This window comes from Pristiophorus japonicus, chromosome 8, assembly GCF_044704955.1.
Source record: "Pristiophorus japonicus isolate sPriJap1 chromosome 8, sPriJap1.hap1, whole genome shotgun sequence".
Classification (NCBI taxonomy): domain Eukaryota; kingdom Metazoa; phylum Chordata; class Chondrichthyes; family Pristiophoridae; genus Pristiophorus; species Pristiophorus japonicus.
In genome coordinates this window covers 28,002,954-28,023,266 of record NC_091984.1, presented here as the reverse complement: position 1 = coordinate 28,023,266, position 20,313 = coordinate 28,002,954, and the positions used below count along the sequence as shown (strand labels likewise).

Below are 20,313 nucleotides of genomic sequence, written 5' to 3'. Positions count from 1 at the left end.
CCCCTACCTAGTTTTAAATATGCAACACTATTTCAAGTTATACTAAGACAGCAGGACAAAGGAGCGTGGATTCAGATTGACCAAAGACAAGTTAAATTTGTGATATCAGGAAGTCCTTCATACAGGGTGGTCAACACTTGGCCTTCCAGACAGGGTATTGGAGTAAAATGCCTTAGTCCGATGTTGTGATGAGGAGAGATGTAGGATTCTTTGGATGATGGAATGAATGTCTTGTCTCATCCACATTTAGTTTGTGGCATGCAAATTAAGTGAAATGGTTTAAGGCGAGTTATTTTGACCAGCACCTTTGTGAAACTTTGGGTGGGTCTGCATGAAAGACGAGGAACACCCAATACCAAAAGCAAACCTCTTACACAAACACAGTAACTTCTGTCAACAGGTTCTAGGAGTATTATCAAAACTGGTTTAATTTCCAAAAGAAAAAAACATTAGTTAATATAATAGATACTTAAATATGACAAAACTCTGTGGAATACATTAATTTATTTAAACAGTTCTCAACAAAGTATTTTAAAACAGTATCTCAACAGTGTTTTTAAAAACAAGAATCAAAAATCAACGTGTGCATAAAGATCATTAATTCAAAACCTTGGCTGCTTTTCACCCTACATTCTACTTTGCCTGACAACTTGTCAGTTACAATTTTAACCAGATCCTCATACACTGTATACAACTTGAAAAATTTTATAATGTGCAAGAAAACAACCCTCCTTCAATTGTTTGCCTCTTTACTCATATTTGTAATTTTCCTCACAAAAAGCAGCATATCTAAAATTACATACAAAGCAAAAGCGTTACAACATTAAAACTGGATCACAATCTGCTCCAGTTACCTAACTGCAGATTTACAGCTATGGAAAGAGTAGCTTTTCTATTACATTCTAGCACTTTCACAGTTAAATTGCTGTAAAAATTAAGACAACTCAGATCATACTTAGTGCCTACTTGGGAGATTATTCTACATACCATTGCCAAAATTTTCATAGTGGTTTACTTCAATAATGTACAATAAACAAGATTATGTGCCACCATGTTGCAGGGAATTATAGTGAATTTACACTTTAAAAATACACATACTGAATACAAGGAAGCATGTTTACTTCAGAATTTTTTGTTTTTAAATAGAGTTTTTAAAAATCATTTAAACCAAATTCGCCTGAACATTTAAAGGTCATTACAGCTTATTTTTGTTAACATTGCAATCAATCTGCCAGAAATTCTATTCACTTACCAGGAATTCACAATGAAACAGGAAGAAGAATTTTCTGTTGCACAATATCTTCCTTTTTTATTGCAATGAAAGGTTTGCACATATTTATGATGGTTACTCATCTTTACCTTTGTAAATGGCAGATAATAAATCAGACAATGCTTCTGGAAACATTGTAAAATATTTTGTTATACCAGAGTTTAAACGTAAATGTATTGCTTCCAGCAATTAATACAATGGATATAGATAGAAGGTAGTTTCACATTTGTAATTTCTATACAGGTTACTGAACCTGATGGTAGCACACAAAGTTGGGCCAAAGCACCAAATCATATCTACATAGTCCACCACACTTCTGCTCAGTTTTACCTAAAATTAAACTTTTCAAACTAACACACTGGTCCCCTCTGCAGCATAGGTTAGATTGGGCTTCAAATCATAAAATCTTTTCGCTCATTTCAAAAGCTACTGCTGAGAACACTTGGCTTTTTTCTGCCATTTGATAAAATTCCATTTCAAGTGGCCCAAAAATTAAAACTCTTGAATTTGAGGAATATTTTTGGTGGGCAATTCCATGGTTGCTGGATTTGAAATTGGAAAGAGATTACATCACTGAAAGAACTACAGTTAAGATCATAGGTTGAATATGGACTTCAGCAAAAGAACAAAGTTTGCATTACATGCAGCTTAAAGTATTCTGGGGGAAAAAAAACATCTGCACTTGCGTTACTGCTCAACAAGATAAAAGTGCACATGGTTTAGTTTACATACAATATCCACAAGAGTCAACATATTCACACATTGACTTGTGAGGCCACGCTAGATTACGGCACCTGCACAGCTATTCTGATCAAACCAGAGCTTTGAATGAACTAAAAAGTTATTCCTAAGAGTCAACCAGAATGAAAAAAATTACAAAATTCTAATGAAAAAACATTCATTTCAAATCAATTTCGTTAACCAATACAAATCTTTAGTATTAAAAACAATATAAATATTGACAAATTTTAGTTGCACAATTCCTCTGGTACGGTATTATAATATATTTATATACTAGGTATGACTACATCAGCAGCTGGAGTACCAAGAGAATACATCAGTCAATCAGAATTGATGAGCTGCCATGAGCCTGCAACAAATGTAAGCCTTGAGAGAGACTACTGGAAACAATGGCAGTCAGCAGATTTAGGCACTCTTCTGTTAAAACAGTTGATTTAAGGCAGCAGCTGTCTAGTGAGATAGTGGTAAAATAAACGGTTGGTGCATCTTCACAGAGCTCACGATGCACATCTCTCATGGTTTGTGCCCAATTGTCTCTCTTCACCGTGAGCCATGTTCTGTTTTCCTGAAGCCATATGCTGTTTTTCAGTTGTGTTTCCATTGACTCTTAGTCTTCATTGATTAATCCAATACTCAAAAAAAATATGCAGGCCAAAAGCAAGGAGGGAGGAGAATTCATAAACTGTACACAGACAACAATGAAAAGTTGCACCTACTGTTTTGTCAGAGCTCTTCAACACTGGCAATCAACACGCCACTATTACCATGCAGTACTGGTAGCAGCACAAATGAAAAATGGAATGGAACTACAAATGTGAAACGTTTAGAAGGGATTATTCTAGATAATGTGGGGATTACACATCAACAAAACAGGCCAACCACAGTACAGTCCAGACATTTCTAAAGTGAATATTAAGTGTAATTTACGAAAGCATGCAATAGCATGTTAGGGCGAGCATGTAGGATGGCACAGGCAGACAGCACTATATTTTAAAAATACCATCTGATGGTGAAGCCATTTTGAATGTACTTCACCTGGGTCAGATAAACCTTTGGCATTGATTAAGACCTATGAAATACTGTACTGTTGATTCACCAGGTACCATATGAACTGTAGTTAGAATGGTATTAATTGTGTTAGTGGCAAAATCAACCAAAATCAAACATGCAGTTTCCTCCTCCCTCCTCAGCTATCAGCCTCAATCTTTCAGCAAGTGCCTTTCCCCACCCCAGAAAACAGCTGCATGCAACCTCCTTCAATGCCTCGCCCAAAGTTTCAAGAACCCACACACCAATTCAGGAACCTGCAGTCCAAGGGGGAAAGAAAGAAAGCACCATTACTAAATTCAGCTGGGACAAACAAAAGATAAATAAATAAAGGCAACAGGAGAAACTCTACAAGTTGTAGCTAAAACTCTTTAACCACACAACCCCAAAAGTACCACACTTGCACCCAAGCTTTGAAAGATGTTAAGTTAAATTAGTTGAAGTCAGATTTTCATCTTGGTAATTGGCAAAATAACACTCAAGTAATAACAATTTCTTGGGTAAAATGCAGAATTAGTTTCTATTTAAAAAAAATGGAACATGAATGTAATGAACACTTTAATGCACCCCCCACCACCAGTACTCAAAAATGATTGTTTGTGAATCACTTTAAAAAAAAAAAATTGCTTGAGTTCCAAATAAAGGATTATAAATCTAGATTAGTACTTCTAAAGCTAAAAGTTTATATTCCAATAAAAAGTCTGAAAACCTTGGTTTCAATGATCAATTAAAAAAAGTATAAAACACCAAGAACCTCCACCTATATACATATATACAAAGGTTAAGGCATCAGGAATAATAGAAAGGATTAATGATATCATGTAACAATACTAGAGTTAAACGGTTTCCAAATACTAGAACATGGAAGAACCCAGGGTCTGCATTCCTGCACAAAATCTAACTTTGAAGAACAAAATATCAATGAATAAGTTCAGCTCACATAGTGAACAGGGAATTATGCAGTAGGAATACAGAAAGTGTAAGAATTCATACTCTTAATGTTTCACCACTATTCCTTTAGCTATTAAAATTAATACATTTCCCCACATGAGTGTAACTGGATTTCAGCAGCTTATATTTATATATAGGTCACTGCACCTTTACTGTTTTTCTCTAGAGTAATATCTACATATGATGTTGGCACATAGCCTTCTTGTCCATTCTGTTTGCGTGCTCTTGTCCAGCCATCTCCTTTATCTTCTTCAATAACATACAATACCTCTCCTTCTTGCATTGCTAATGTCCCTTCATTTTGTCCTGCAAGGGGAGAAAAAATAGACAGGTTCAAAATGTACTCATTGCAATGTTATAGCCCTTCACTCAGAAGCTTACAGTACAGGAGGCCAGTCGTCCCATCATACCTGTGCTGGCTTTTTGGAAAAAGTCATCCACCTAATTCCACTCCTCCGCTCTTTGCTCATTGCCCTGCAAATTTGTCCTTTACATCAGTAAGTTTCTGTTCATTTGTGGCTGTTGTTTGAAAACCATGGACACAAAGTCAGTTATACGTAGGACAACTGATGAAGTTCTCAGCATACATGCAGGAAACCTACAGGTTAATGCAGCTGTTCCTGTTTTTTTTCAAAATGAGAGGAGCCAAATGACAACAAAATAAAAGACAGAAATCTGAAAACAAAGACAAAATGCTGGAAATCTCAGATCAGGCAGCATTTGTGGTGCAAAAGTAGTCAGCCGGCCTTTCAGATCCTAAGATCCGATCACAGGACTGGGTCTGAGGAAGGGTCTTTGGACCTGAAAAAGCTGACAAAAAAATCTCACGAACACTAGTGGCATATTTCTGTGCTGCAGGTCTCAAGGATCAAGGGCCCTGAAAATCTGCAGCCATTCATGGATTCTCCCATTATCATTTATTCTCTCTGTGGGGAAACACTCCACTGGATTATCCAGCATCGATGTTATAGTTGTGATATCCAAGAACCTATTTTGAGTTTTCAAATAACATTTTGTAACTCATGATAGACAAAGTAGGGCCATAGAAGCATAGAAGGAACCACAAGAGTTGGCTCAATGTGTCTGTGTTAGCTCTTTGCTGGAGCAATCCAGAACTGCTCATCACTGCCCTGCTCTCTGCACACTTTCCCGTTTTCTTTTAAACAATTGAGTTACTTAAACCGTATCAGAGACCTTCCCTTTTGTTCTTTCCTCCCCTACCACCCTTCCCTGCCTCTGCACTTGCTTAAAAACTATTACATCTCTAACTTCTTCCATTTCTGACAAAAAGGCATCGACCTAAAATGTTAACTGTTTCTCTCCCCACAGATGCTGCCTGACTTGCGTATTATATATATAGTTACTAAAATTGCGTAATCTCTGTAACCTCCTCTAGCCCTACGACTCACCGAGAACTTTGCATTCCTCGTATTCTAGTCTCGTGCATCCCCAATTTCCTTTGTCCCACCATTATCACCATGCCTTCAGCCATCTAGACTCGAAGCTCTGGAATTCCCTCCTTAACCCTCTCCGCCACTCTCTCCTCCTTTAAGGTGCTCCTTTTAAAGCCTACATCCTTGACCAAGCTCCTGTCCCAATATCTTAAGTAGCTTGGTGTAAAATTTTGTCTGATTACGCTCCTGTGAATACCTTGGAGTGTTTTACTATGTTAAAGGCGCTATATAAATACAAGTTGTTGTTTAGAACAGATATGGATGACAACATCCAACTTCTCTATCCATTCATCACTCATAGAAACTCAGACTTGAATATCTGAGTATCAAATTACACAAGAGATTTTCGTCACAGAATGAATTATCAATTTTGAATGGAGTACTGATTTTCTTCCAAATGTTACTCTTGAATATTCCAATTATAACTTTTCTCACCGATGTGACAGCATTATGGATGAGACTAATTCAGACAAGGGGCAAATGACAATATTGGGACTGAGAGTGGCAGACATTGCATTAAAGGTTATGTAGCCCTAAAGTAGCACTACACAAAAACTTCATCATTGACAACAGAAAATCCTAGGTATACCCAATGGCATGTGCAAGACACAAAGAATCCTAGAGAAACAACTTCAGTCTATTTCAAAAAGGACAGTCTGAATGGTCTATTGGCCTTATGTCACAGGCAGAATCTCAGTTTTGGTCTTTGGATTATCTGCAATAGTTCATATGCAAATAGGGAAGCAACAGAATTCTAGTAACATTTACGGTACAATGTAGGATCTTGAACAGCAGTGTCTAAGGGACTGTCCATTTAAAAAAAATATGTACCGTTGATTCAATACGTTAAATTCCCATTTGTTAGCCAAAGTCAAATCCATTCTGTTTTCTCTAGATTTTGTAATATGCAAGGAAACAAGTGTAAGTACAGAATCTACATGTGATGCTCGTTTTACCTCCCCCTCTCCCGAGTCATGCAGAGTTAGCGACTCACTGGCCCGGGATGCTTTCCATACCTACCAAGTGGCTATTCATGTGCGAGGTTAGACAGGTTATTTGATTGCCCTCACCTGACATTCACACAGCAAGCACTGGATACTGGTCAGGAACAGGCTTTATTTGTTTCTCCTTGTCCTAGCTCAGGGGCACTAAGGCCACTTTTAGTCTTTCTCATGCTGTTCTGGCTGACATCAACTAATTTAGTGCCGACCTGGACTGCCCTGGTTTGTATGGCTCCAAAAAACCCAGGTAAAGAACGAACAACCTCAGGATGTCACAAAGTGCTTCACAGCAAATGAAATACTTGAAGTGCAGTCACTGTTGTAATAAGAACATAAGAAATAGGAACAGGAGTAGGCCATATGGCTCCTCGAGCCTGCTCCGCCATTCAATACGATCATGGCTGATCTGATCATGGACTCAGCTCCACTTCCCCGCCCGCTCCCCATAACCCCTTATTGTTTAAGAAACTGTCTATTTCTGTCTTAAATTTATTCAATGTCCCAGCTTCCACAGCTCTCGGGGGCAGTGAATTCCACAGATTTACAACCCTCAGAGAAGAAATTTCTCCTCATCTCAGTTTTAAAAGGGCCCCTTATTCTAAGATAATACTAAGATGTTCTAGTCTCCCCCATCAGTGGAAACAGCTTCTCTGCATCCACCTTGTCAAGCCTCCTCATAATCTTATACGTTTCGATAAGATCACACCTCATTCTTCTGAATTCCAATGAGTAGAGGCCCAATCTACTCAACCTTTCCTCATAAGTCAACTCCCTCATCCCCGGAATCAACCTAGTGAACCTTCTCTGAACTGCCTCCAAAGCAAGTATATCCTTTCGTAAATATGAAAACCAAAACTGCACGCAGTATTCCAGGTGTGGCCTCACCAATACCCTGGCAAATGCAGCAGCCAATTTATATGCAGCAAGGTCCCATAAACAGCAATGATAGAAATGACCAGATAATCTGTTTTAGTGATGCTGATGCTGGCCAGAACTCCCCTGCTCTTCTTCGTATAGTGCCATGGATCTTTTACATCCACTCGAGGGGGCAGATGGGGTTTCAGTTTAACCGCACTTCCAACAGTGCAGCACTCCCTCAGTACCGCACTGAATATCAGCATATATTATGCCTCACGTCCTAAAGTGGAGCTTGAACCTATGATCTTCTGTTTCAGAAGCAAAAGTAGTACCACTGAGCCAAGACACCTGGCAAATTCAAACAAAGTCAGCAGGAATCAGTTTTCAATTGGACACTGCTTAAACTCAAGAAAACAAGCGTTTAAAATAAAGAGAGACTGTTAACCAAAAGGACAATCCACAATTACTTGCACAGTTTATGAACACCATTTCTGTGGGCCTCAATGGCCTCCTTAACCAAACTAAAAGTTGGGTAGACATGATTTAATAAGTAACAACCTCTATCAGAATTCTACATCATCATAGTTACAAAAATTTAAAAAGCCACTATAATAATGGAGAATGTACAGATAAATAGCATGCATTATTATAACTATGATTTTAACTTTTCAAGTGTGGCTGGCATTGTACAAATGTATGTTTGACATCAAATGATCGATGGATATCGCTGAATGGTATTCAGGGATTATTACCACTGAAATCGCACAATAAGCATGGTGTACTGAAAATAGTTTATTTTTTGCAGAAAAGCAGGTCTAGAGATGTGCAGGCATCCTGAGCATGACATCAACATAGTGCACAAGGTTACGGGTATCGCTGGAAACGATTTTAGGTAGGAAATTGACAGGGAGTATTGCATTTTCTGAGGCAAATATGGGAAGAAAAAGGTTTTGACTGATTCACTACCCAAAAAGCTGAGGAATTTATGATGGAAATTGTAATGATTCTTCACTAATATTGCAAAATTGTGCATGCATTAGTCATCTAGTGACAATGGAAGGTTTCAGCTATTCGGAGTGAACCCTGCTGTTTTCTACTCTCGTGATATGCATGGCTTTGCTAAAGTGACTACTTTCTTTCAGAAAGAATGGCATACTGCCTTTACTAACTGAGCTATTGGAAGTGCTACATATACAGTTTAAAGACAGATCTTCTGTAGATTCGACTCACACTAAACTACAGCATTTTCATTTTATGTGGAAAGTTGAGTAAAGAAATGGTTGAGACTCGAGATTTACTGCCAGAAATTATATGATCAGGAACCAAATTTTTGAGATTCACATTCCGGTTTCTAAAATGATTATAGGATTGTACTCAAAAAATAATATGCGTCAATATTATACAAGAGGCAATAATTAGAGCAGATGTACTGACAGCATAAAATTACAGAAAACACAGCACAGAAGCAGGCCATTCGGCCCAACAGGTCTATGCCGGTGTTTATGCTCCAAACAGGCCGCTTCCCATCTTACTTCATCTCACCCCATCAACATATTCTTCCATTCCTTTCTCCCTCGTGTACTTATCTAGCTTCCTCTTAAAGGCATCTATGCTATTCATCTTAACTACTCCAACAGGTTCCACCTTCTACCACTGCCTGGGGGGTAATGAAGTTTCACCTCAAGTCCTTATTGGATTTATTGGTGACTACCTTATATCTACGATTCCTAGTTTTTGATTCCCCCATCAGTGTAAACAGCTTCTCTACATGTACCCTATCAAACCCCTTCATCATTTTAAAAGACATCTAACATGTCACCTCTCAGCCTTCTCTTTTCTTGAGAAAAGAGCCCAATTCTGTTCAGTTTTTCTTGATCATTGTAACCTCTCAGTTCTAGCATCATAGAAACATAGAAATTAGGTGCAGGAGCAGTCCATTCAGCCCTTCTTGCCTCCACCGCCATTGAATAAGATATGGCCCTTACGGCTAAGGGGATCAAGGGGTATGGAGAGAAAGCAGGAAAGAGGTACTGAGGTGAATGATCAGCCATGATCTTATCGAATGGCGGTGCAGGCTCGAAGGGCAGAATGGCCTACTCCTGCACCCATTTTCTATGTTTCTATGGCTGATCATTCAACCTCAGTACCCCTTTCCTGCTTTTTCTCCATACCCCTTGATCCCTTTGGCCGTAAGGGTCATATCTAACTCTCTTTTGAATATATCTAACAAACTGGCCTCAACAACTTTCTGCAGTAGAGATTTCCACAGGTTAACCACTCTCTGAGTGAAGAAGTTTCTCCTCATCTCGGTCCTATATGGCTTACTCCTTATCCTTAGACTGTGACCCCCTGGTTCTGGAACTCCCCAGCAACGGGAACATTCTTCCTGCCTCTCACCCCCTGTCCAATCCTGTCAGAATTTTATATCTAGGAGATCCCCTCTCATTCTTCTAAACTCCAGTGGATACAAGCCCAGTTGATCCAGTCTCTCCTCATAGGTCAGTCCTGCCATCCCGGGAATCATTCTGGTGAACCTTCGCTGTACTCCCTCAATAGCAAGAACGTCCTTCCTCAGATTAGGAGACCAAAACTGAACACAATATTCTAGGTGTGCCCTCACCAAGGCTCTGGGCAACTGCAGTAAGACCTCCCCCTGCTCCTATACTCAAATATTCTAGCTATGAAGGCCAACATGCCATTTGCCTTCTTCACCGCCTGCTGTACCTGCATGCCAACCTTCAATGACTGATGTACCATGACACCCAGGTCTAGTTTTCCTAATCTGTCACCATTCAGATAATATTCTGTCTTCATGTTTTTGCCACCATAGTGGATAACCTCACATTTATCCACATTTTACTGCATCTGCCATGCATTTGCCCACTCACCTAACCTGTCCAAGTCACCCTGCAGCCTCTTAGCATCCTCCTCACAGCTCACACTGCCACCCAGCTTAGTGTCACTTGCAAACTTGGAGATATTACATCCAATTCCTTCATCTAAATCATTGACGTATATTGTAAATAGCTGAGGTCCCAGCACTGAACCCTGGACTCTCTCCTTCCTGTCTGCCAACGAGTTTTCTATCCACGTCAATACATTACCCCCAATACCATGTGTTTTAATTTTGCACACTAATCTCTTGTGTGGGACCTTGTCAAAAGCCTTTTGAAAGTTCAAATACACCACATCCACTGGTTCTCCCTTGTCCACTCTTACTACTTACATCCTCAAAAAATTCTAGAAGATTTGTCAAGCATGATTTCCCTTTCATAAACCCATGCTGACTCGGACCAATCCTGACACTGCTTTCCAAATGCGCTTCTATTTCATCTTTAATAATTGATTCCAACATTTTTCCCACACCCGATGTCGGTCTATAATTTCCTGTTTTCTCTCTCCCTCCTTTTTTAAAAAGTGGTGTTACATTAGCTACCCTCCAGTCCATAGGAACTGATCCAGAGTCAATAGAATGTTGGAAAATGATGACCAATGCATCCACTATTTCTAGGGCCACTTCCTTAAGTACTCTGGGATGCAGCCTATCAGGCCCTGGGGATTTATCGGCCTTCAATTCCCATCAATTTCCCTAACACAATTTCCTGACTAATAAGGATTTCCTTCAGTTCCACCTTTTCGCTAGACCCTCGAAGCACTAGTATTTCCTGAAGTTTATTTGTGTCTTCCTTAGTGAAGACAGAGCCAAAGTATTTGTTCAATTAGTCTGCCATTTCTTTGTTCCCCATTATAAATTCATCTGATTCTGGCTGCAAAGGACCTACGTTGGTCTTCACTAATCTTTTTCTCTTCACATATCTATAGAAGCTTTTGCAGTCAGTTTTTATGTTCCCTGCAAGCTTCCTCTCATACTCTATTTTCCCCCTCCTCATTCGACCCTTTGTCCTCCTTTGCTGAATTCTAAATTTCTCTCAGTCCTCAGGTTTGCTGCTTTTTCTGGCCAATTTATATACCTCTTCCTTGGATTTAACACTATGCTTAATTTCCCTCGTTAGCCATGGTTGAGCTACCTTACCCGTTTTATTTTTACTCCAGAGAGGGATGTACAATTGTTGAAATTCATCCATGTAATCTATAAATGTCTGCCATTGCCTATCCACTGTCAACCCTTTAAGTATCATTTGCCAGTCTATCCTAGCCAATTCACGTCTCATACCATCGAAGTTACCTTTCCTTACGTTCAGGACCCTAGTCTCTGACTTAACACTGTCACTCTCCATCTTAATAAAGAATTCTACTATATTATGGTCACTCTTCCCCAAGGGGCCTCGCACAACAAGATTGCTAATTAGTCCTCTCTTATTACAGAACATCCAGTCTAGGATGGCCAGCTCTCTGGTTGGTTCCTCGACATGTTGGTCTAGAAAGCCATCCCGAATACACTCCAGGAAATCCTCCTCCACCGCATTGCTACCATCTTGGTTAGCCCAATCAATATGTAGATTAAAGTCGCCCATGATAACTGCTGTATCTTTATTGCACGCATTCCTAATTTCTTGTTTGATGCTGTCCCCAACTTCACTACTACTGTTTGGTAGTCTGTACACAACGCCCACTAGCGTTTTCTGCCCTTTGGTATTCCGCAGCTCTACCCATACAGATGCCACATCATCCAAACTAATGTCCTTTCTTACTATTGTGTTACTCTCCTCTTTAACCAGCAACGCTACCCCACCTCCTTTTCCTTTCTGTCTATCCTTCCTGAATGTTGAATACTTCTGGATGTTGAGTTCCCAGCCTTGGTCACTCTGGAGCCATGTCTCCGTAATCCCAATTATATCATAATCGTCAATAGCTGCCTGCGCAGTTAATTCATTCACCTTATTATGAATTCTCCTCGCATTGAGGCACAGAGCCTTCAGGCTTGTCTTTTTAACACTCTTTGTCCCTTTAGAATTTTGCTGTAATGTGGCCCTTTTTGATTTTTGCCTTGCGTTTCTCTGCCCTCCACTTTTACTATTCTCCTTTCTATCTTTTGTTCTGCCCCCATTTTATTTCCCTCTGTCTCCCTGCATAGATTCCCATCCCCCTGCCATATTAATTTAAACCCTCCCCAACAGCACTAGCAAACACTCCCCCGAGGACATTGATTCCGGTCCTGCCCAGGTGTAGACTGTCCAACATTGCAAATCATTTTTTTTAATAAAACACTTTCTACAGTGCCTCTATATTCTTTTTGTAATATGGAGACCAGAAAGTTGCACAATACTGAGGTCTAACCAAGGTTCTATACAATTCAATTCCTCTAGCATTCAACCCCAGTGCTTTTGTTTGTATTTTTCTGACTTTGTTAACTTGTGTCGCTACTTTTAATAATTTGTGAATCTGTACCCCTAGATCGTTTTGTTCTTCTACCCCATTTAGAATCTTATATTCCAAGGGATAGGAGGCCTCCTTATTCCTCTTATCAAAATGCACCATGTCACACTTATGTGGCATTGAACTGGATTGTTACAATCTCGCAGGCTGCTCAATACCGGGCTCACTTTTCAGATCATTAAGTTGGATACCACATTATATTCCATTATAACTCCTCTTCGCCCACTTCCACACTCTCAGATCCTGGCTCAGTTCATTAAATATTTTTTCCTCTCCAAACATTTTGTCATTAAATATAACCCATGAAGGAGAACAAAGTAATTTATTAAATCCAGACATAATTAGAATTTATGCAAGTTATGCCTTAAATTGGTACTTCATTGCAACATGTAATGACTAATTGCAAAATATATTTTTACCTTGAAATAAATTCTAAATTCTATTCAAGTAATTCAGAAAAGCTCTTGCAATGCCTTTGCTCCTGGCATATAGGAATGGTGTTGAGAATTATCAGAAGCAATACAGATCAAATAAATGCCGTCTTTTATGGAAAACTTTTGGTTTTAAAAATAAAGCTCATTTAAAATTCAGACCGAACTGAAGATCTTACCATCAAATGGGTACAGAGCTTTGCAGTGGCCAACAGCAGGTAGAGGCTCATCATCTTCAAATTCATCATCAAACTCAACCACACGATGTGGTTCTGGATATCTCTGGTGTGCTCTCTGCTCTTGGGTTGGATCATCTGTATAGCTCCCTTCAGGGCTGATGGTCGTTAAATCAGACGACAAGAATTATTAAATGATAAGAAACGTCTCTTTAATAAGGCTGTCCACAAGTGTCTAGACTTGAATATAACTATTATGTAACAGATTATTCATGGGAGGACACATACCTTTAATTACCATTGGAATTTTCACCAGTAGCGTCAAATTTACTTCTTCACCTGCATTTTATTTATCTAAGCTTTTTGTGAAATGGGAGCATTGAGAGGATGCGCCTTAAATTACTGTTTGGATCAGCGCCAGTAACATCACACTGATTTTTAAATAAATTGCACAATTTTCTTCAGCCCATCACCTTGAAAAAGGCAGTGACTGACGCTGGGGTACAGGTCCACTTGTGCCAGTGACTGACGCTGGGGTACAGGTCCACTTGTGCCAGTGACTGACGCTGGGGTACAGGTCCACTTGTGCCAGTGACTGACGCTGGGGTACAGGTCCACTTGTGCCAGTCGCCTGTTGGTTCTTCGCTCAAGTGCCCATTCTTCATGCAGGAACTCAACATTAGCATTGGCAAGAATTCAGCTTCAAGTTGATGCAACTAACTCAGCAGGCCAGGGATCAAACCTGGGAATTTCCTGTCAGTATGACTCAATCAGCTAAGCTTTGAGGCACTCAACATAATCATAGGTTTTAAATATTATGCAGTCTACATAGTTCAAAAATTTTGGCATTCTCCAGTTCTGACATCACTTAAATAAGGGACAAGGTGCAGGTTTGGAGTGCTACAAAGCAACAACACATCAAAGGGGTCAGAGGATATCAAACTACAAGAAGAAATGTTTAGCAGCTAGTTGACATTATCAATGTGTTACTGCCTTGTAACACACTACCTAAAATGTTACTCTTTATAATATTTACAGTCCATAGTAACCATTCTAATCCTTTTTGGAGTAGTATGTTTACACCTGCAATGGACGTCACAGCTAACAGAGAACAGGCTTCCAAAATCTAATCACGTTATGCAAATTGCAGCAAGGAACAGTTTTTATTTCCCCACTGGGATATAATGTACCCTGTATTTATACCAAATATGTGCTCCATATTAGACATGGCAAAGCCTTCAATATGCTTACAGGCTGTTTGAATGTTACAAGTACTCTACTGGATATTCATCATCATAGACAGTCCCTTGGAATCGAGGAAGACTTGCTTGCACTCTTAAAATGAGTCCTTAGGTGACTGAACAGTCCAATACGAGAACCACAGTCCCTGTCACAGGTGGAACAGACAGTCGTTGAGGGAAGGGGTGAGTGGGACAGATTTGCCGCAAGCTCTTTCCGCTGTCTGCGCTTGATTTCTGCATGCTCTCGGTGATGAGACTCGAGGTGACCAGCGCCCTCTCGGATGCACTTCCTCCACTTTTGCTACGGTCTCCCAGGTGTCAGTGGGGATGTTGCACTTTATCAGGGAGGCATTTAGGGTGTCCTTGTAATGCTTCCTCTGCCCACCTTTGGCTCGTTTGCCATGAAGGAGTTCATAGTAGAGCGCTTGCTTTGGGAGTCTCGTGTCTGTCATGCAGACAATGTGGCCTGCCCAGTGGAGCTGATCAAGTGTGGTCAGTGCTTCAATGCTGGGGATGTTGGCTGGTCAAGGACGCTAATGTTGATATGTCTGTCCTCCCAGGGGATTTGTAGGACCTTGCGGAGACATCGTTGGTAGTATTTCTCCAGCGACTTAAGGTGTCTACTGTATATGGTCCATGTCTCTGAGCCATACAGGAGGGCAGGTATTACCACAGCCCTGTAGACCATGAGCTTGGTGGTAGATTTGAGGGCCTGGTTTTCGAACACTCATTTCCTTAGGCGGCCGAAGACTGCACTGGCGCACTGGAGGCGGTGTTGAATCTAGTCATCAATGTCCACTATTTTGCTGTTTTTAACATCCCTACTGAATCGTGTTGATTCTGTTAGTTGGCGTTTGTTTTTGCTGATGTTACTAACCCGTCATCTAGGCTGGAGTTTAATATTTTGATATTTCAAATAACTGTGTCGATATTTGATGTCTCCAAGATAAGAGGAAACTAATTGATGTCCTGTTACTGACTGCTCCATTTTTGATCGGGGCGGAGGAGTGGAGAGAGATCGGGGCCCAGGAGCGTCGTGATTGGGGCCCAGGAGAGGCGAGGGTTCGGGACTGCCTAATACTATACTACACAATGCCTGCTCTTGTTGGTAAGAGGCTCCCGAGGTATGGGAAATGGTCCACGTTGGCCAGGGCCGCGCCGTGGATCTTGATGACTGGGGGGGCAGTGCTGTGCGGCGAGGACAGGCTGGTGGAGGACCTTTGTCTTACGGATGTTTAACGTAAGGCTCATTCTTTCGTACGCCTCAGTAAATACGTCAACTATGTCCTGGAGTTCAGCCCCTGTATGTGCGCAAACGCAGGCGTCGCCCGTGTACTGTGGCTTGACGACAGAGGTTAGGGTGGTCTTGGACGTGGCCTGGAGACGGCAAAGGTTGAACAGCTTCCCACTGGTTCTGTAGTTTAGTTCCACCCCAGCGGGGAGCTTGCTGACTGTGAGGTGGAGCATGGCAGCGAGGAAGATTGAGAAGGAGGGTTGGAGCGATGACGAAGCCCTGTTTGACCCCGGTCCAAACGTGGATTGGGTCTGTGATGGATCTGTTGGTAAGGATCACGGCCTGCATATCATCATAAATTTCTACACGTACTCCACCGGATATTAACCACTGTGTTACATGCTTTAATTCTGACGTTCATCGGTGCTATGCGATTCTTTCTATAATGCAGTTTTAGTTATCCAGTTTCTGTTCATTTGGAGAACACTTACCAAAAGCTTGTAACTCAAGTCAATTTAGAGCTTTACTGTACAATTTCTTGATTTTTGCAACTGATTAGTTTGCAGAATATACAAGGAAAGAGAACCCCTCAATGGGCTCAAAATTGGCCAGGAGTTGCTCCGTTTTTTTGGGGAATAACTTGGTTTTTCTGGCATAAGTTAAAAATCCTCATTTTCCCAAATAAACTTGCTCCAGAGCAACTGAGTTCGTTATGATTTTTTTAGTTTCGTTTTTTTTTTCTCAAAAGGGGACGTTCCCAGTCACCTACGCCAGTTTTGGCTATTTAGACAACTTTGGCCAGCTAATAGTTACTCCAAATCTACTTAGGCCAGCGTATGTGGCCACTTCAGAAAACCCTTGCGGAGAGTTAAGAAATCGGCGCAGGTTAGTACATTCTAAAGCATCAAGACTTACAAAGCACTAAACAAAGCACAAAAAGTAATAAGCATTCAATAACAAATAAAAAATAGAAAGAAGCGGAGAGGAACTGCACCTAAAGCACCAAGACTTACAAAGTTTTAAGGAAAGATGAAAAGAAAATAAAGGAACTCGGCAAACATAAACTCTGCCTGTTTACCAAAAACATTGCTTCATGCATTACTATTATAAGAGGTCCCGCCCGACCAAACCTGAAATGAAAAAATTGGACCAAAAAGCACCCTTATTCACCAAACACCGATGATTAAACTTGCTACTCAACCCCAGCAAGCCTTAATTAAAACCTAGTTAACACTACTCTTCCTGACATTGACCCTGGTCATCTTAATCACAGTTTAAACCACGAACACAAGTAGCTACTTACACAGCGGGCCAATGTGGGAGACCACTCGGCCAGGGATAGGGGCGGCAACTGCGAGCATCGGGTCCCTCTCACACAGGCTGCAGGACGCGCTGGGGACGAGGAGCTACTGCGCATGCGCGCACACTCTAACGCGCATGTGCAGATGTCCCGGCACTGTTTTCAGCACCGGGAGGCTGGCTCCGCCTCCAATCCACTGGCCACGATACGCCACCACCAAGGAGAGGCCGGACAGCGGCCAAAGTCGGAAGGAAGATTTTCGGCACGCTTGGAGTCATGGAAAAGTGGCGCACCTCAGGTGAGTGCGCCAAAAATCGGCAGGGGCCAATTTTGAGCTCATAGTAACTAAAGCATGTGAATCTTAAGTCTGTAAACTGTGCCGTAAATTTCTATGATTCTATGAATTAAATACAATGCTGATATCATTTAAAAAACACTTGACTGAAACTAGTTAAGGTCCATTAAATTGTGAAAAATGTTCCCACTCCATTAACTACAATGATTGAAGGCATACCTCTCTCTTCCTGGTGTTCCATGATGGTTAATTTCAGTAGGACGTTCGAACATAGCACCACCACTTAACCGCCTATCTCCTCTTCCACATGTTCTGTTTTCAACCTCAAACAGCCATGCCTTAAAAGAGATTTGCGTATTATCAGCTTTACAGTCAAATCAACTAATTATGGCTTCTGTTCACAAATGTCTATTTTAACACTGCCTATATAGTTCATAATAGAACAAAATTAACTGATTCAATAAAATAAATGAATACTTTAGCCTACGATATCTCAAAATATATTCTAGAGTGGAGCTTCAATTATCTGCTATAACGGAAGTCCCTTGTCCTCCTCCACCAACAAGTATTCAAAATTCCACTGCAAATTATCTAGATTGCCTAAACCTCGGGCAAGTAACTTGTTGCGATGAAAGACCCCAAGACAAATCGCACTACTTTCAGTCTATAGTGCAGGAGCATGGTTTTAATATGCCAGTGTCCTGTATTACTCTGCCCCGCTCAATAGTAAAGCAAGTTTCTAGCTGGAACAATAATAGAAACATAGAAAATAGGTGCAGGAGTAGGCCATTTGGCCTTTCGAGCCTGCACCACCATTCAACAAGATCATGGCTGATCATTCCCTCAGTACCCCTTTCCTGCTTTCTCTCCATACCCCTTGATCCCCTTAGCCCTAAGGGCCATATCTAACTCCCTCTTGAATATATCCAATGAACTGCCATCAACAACTCTCTGCGGCAGGGAATTCCACAGGTTAACAACTCTCTGAGTGAAGAAGTTTCTCCTCATCTCAGTCCTAAATGGACTACCCCTTTTCCTAAGACTATGTCCCCTGGTTCTGGACTTCCCCAACATCGGGAACATTCTTCCCGCATCTAACCTGTCCAGTCCCGTCAGAATCTTATACGTTTCTATGAGATCCCCTCTCATCCTTCTAAACTCCAGTGAATAAAGACCCAGTTGATCCAGTCTCTCCTCACATGACAGTCCAGCCATCCCTCGAATCAGTCTGGTGAACCTTCGCTGCACTCCCTCAATAGCAAGAACGTTCTTCCTCAGATTAGGAGACCAAAACTGAACACAATATTCCAGGTGAGGCCTCACTAAGGCCCTGTACAACTGCAGTAAGACCTCTCTGCTCCTATACTCAAATCCCCTTGCTATGAAGGCCAACATACCATTTGCCTTCTTCATCGCCTACTGTACCTGCATGGCAACTTTCAATGACTGATGAACCTTGACACCCAGGTCTCGTTGCACCTCCCCTTTTCCTAATCTGCCACCATTCATAATATTCTGCGTTCGTGTTTTTGCCCCCAAAATGGATAACCTCACATTTATCCAAATTATACTGCATCTGCCACGCACTTGCCCACTCACTTAACCTGTCCCAAGTCACCCTGCAGCCTCTTAGCGTCCTCCTCACAGCTCACACCACCACCCAGCTTAGTGTCATCTGCAAACTTGGAGATATTACACTCAATTCCTTCATCTAAATCATTAATGTATATTGTAAAGAGCTGGGGTCCCTGCACTGAGCCCTGCGGCACTCCTCTAGTCACTACCTGCCATTCTGAAAAGGACCCGTTTATCCCGACTCTCTGCTTCCTGTCTGCCAACCAGTTCTCTATCCACGTCAGTACATTACCCCCAATACCATGCGCTTTGATTTTGCACACCAATCTCTTGTGCGGGACCTTGTCAAAAGCCTTTTGAAAGTCCAAATACACCACATCCACTGGTTCTCTCTTGTCCACTCTGCTAGTTACATCCTCAAAAAATTCCAGAAGATTCGTCAAGCATGATTTCCCTTTCATAAATCCATGCTGACTCGATCGATCCTGTCACTGCTTTCCAAATGCGCTGCTATTACATCCTTAATAATTGATTCCAACATTTTCCCCACTACTGATGTCAGGCTAACTGGTCTATAATTACCCGTTTTCTCTCTCCCTCCTTTCTTAAAAAGTGGTGTTACATTAGCTACCCTCCAGTCCATGGGGAACTGATCCAGAGTCGATAGACTGTTGGAAAATGATGACCAATGCATCCACTATTTCTAAGGCCACTTCCTTAAGTACTCTGGGATGCAGACTATCAGGCCCCGGGGATTTATCGGCCTTCAATTCCATCAATTTCCCGAATACAATTTCCCGCCTAATAAGGATATCCTTCAGTTCCTCCTTCTTACTAGACCTACTGTCCCCAAGTACAGTCGGAATGTTATTTGTGTCTTCCTTCGTGAAGACAGATCATGAGTATTTGTTCAATTGGTCTGCCATTTCTTTGAATCCGACTGCAGGGGACCTACGTTTATCTTTACTAATCTTTTTCTCTCCACATATTTCTAGAAGCTTTTGCAGTCAGTTTTTATGTTCCCTGCAAGCTTCTTCTTGTACTCTATTTTCCCCCTTTTAATTAAACCCTTAGTCCTCCTCTGTTGAATTCAAAATTTCTCCCAGTCCTCAGGTTTGTTGCTTTTTCTAGTCAATTTATATGCCTCTTCCTTGGATTTAACACTATCCTTAATTTCCCTTGTTAGCCCTGGTTGAGCCACCTTCCCAGTTTTATTTTTACTCCAGACAGGGATGTACAATTGCTGAAGTTCATCCATGTGATCTTTAAATGTTTGCCATTGCTTATCCACCATCAACCCTTTAAGTATCACTCGCCAGTCTATTCTAGCCAATTCACCCCTCATACTGTCGAAGTTACCTTTCCTTAAGTTCAGGACCCTAGTTTCCAAATTAACTGCGTC

At 41.1% G+C, this 20,313-nt stretch overlaps 1 protein-coding gene across 3 annotated transcripts in view; it reads right to left on the bottom strand.

The window, feature by feature from the left end:
• Positions 1-487: 487 nt before the first annotated feature.
• Positions 488-20,313, bottom strand: part of fnbp1l (formin binding protein 1-like) — a 190,143-nt gene continuing 170,317 nt past the window's right edge. For 2 of the 3 annotated variants that reach the window (XM_070886610.1, XM_070886613.1), the window contains 3 exons: positions 17,556-17,674; positions 13,270-13,424; positions 488-4,315 (listed from right to left, as the gene is read on the bottom strand). In XM_070886610.1, coding sequence (XP_070742711.1) covers positions 4,137-4,315; positions 13,270-13,424; positions 17,556-17,674 — 453 coding nt within the window. In that variant the 3' untranslated portion in view covers positions 488-4,136. The remainder of the gene's footprint in view (positions 4,316-13,269; positions 13,425-17,555; positions 17,675-20,313) is intronic. The other variant, XM_070886611.1, reaches the window with a different exon arrangement.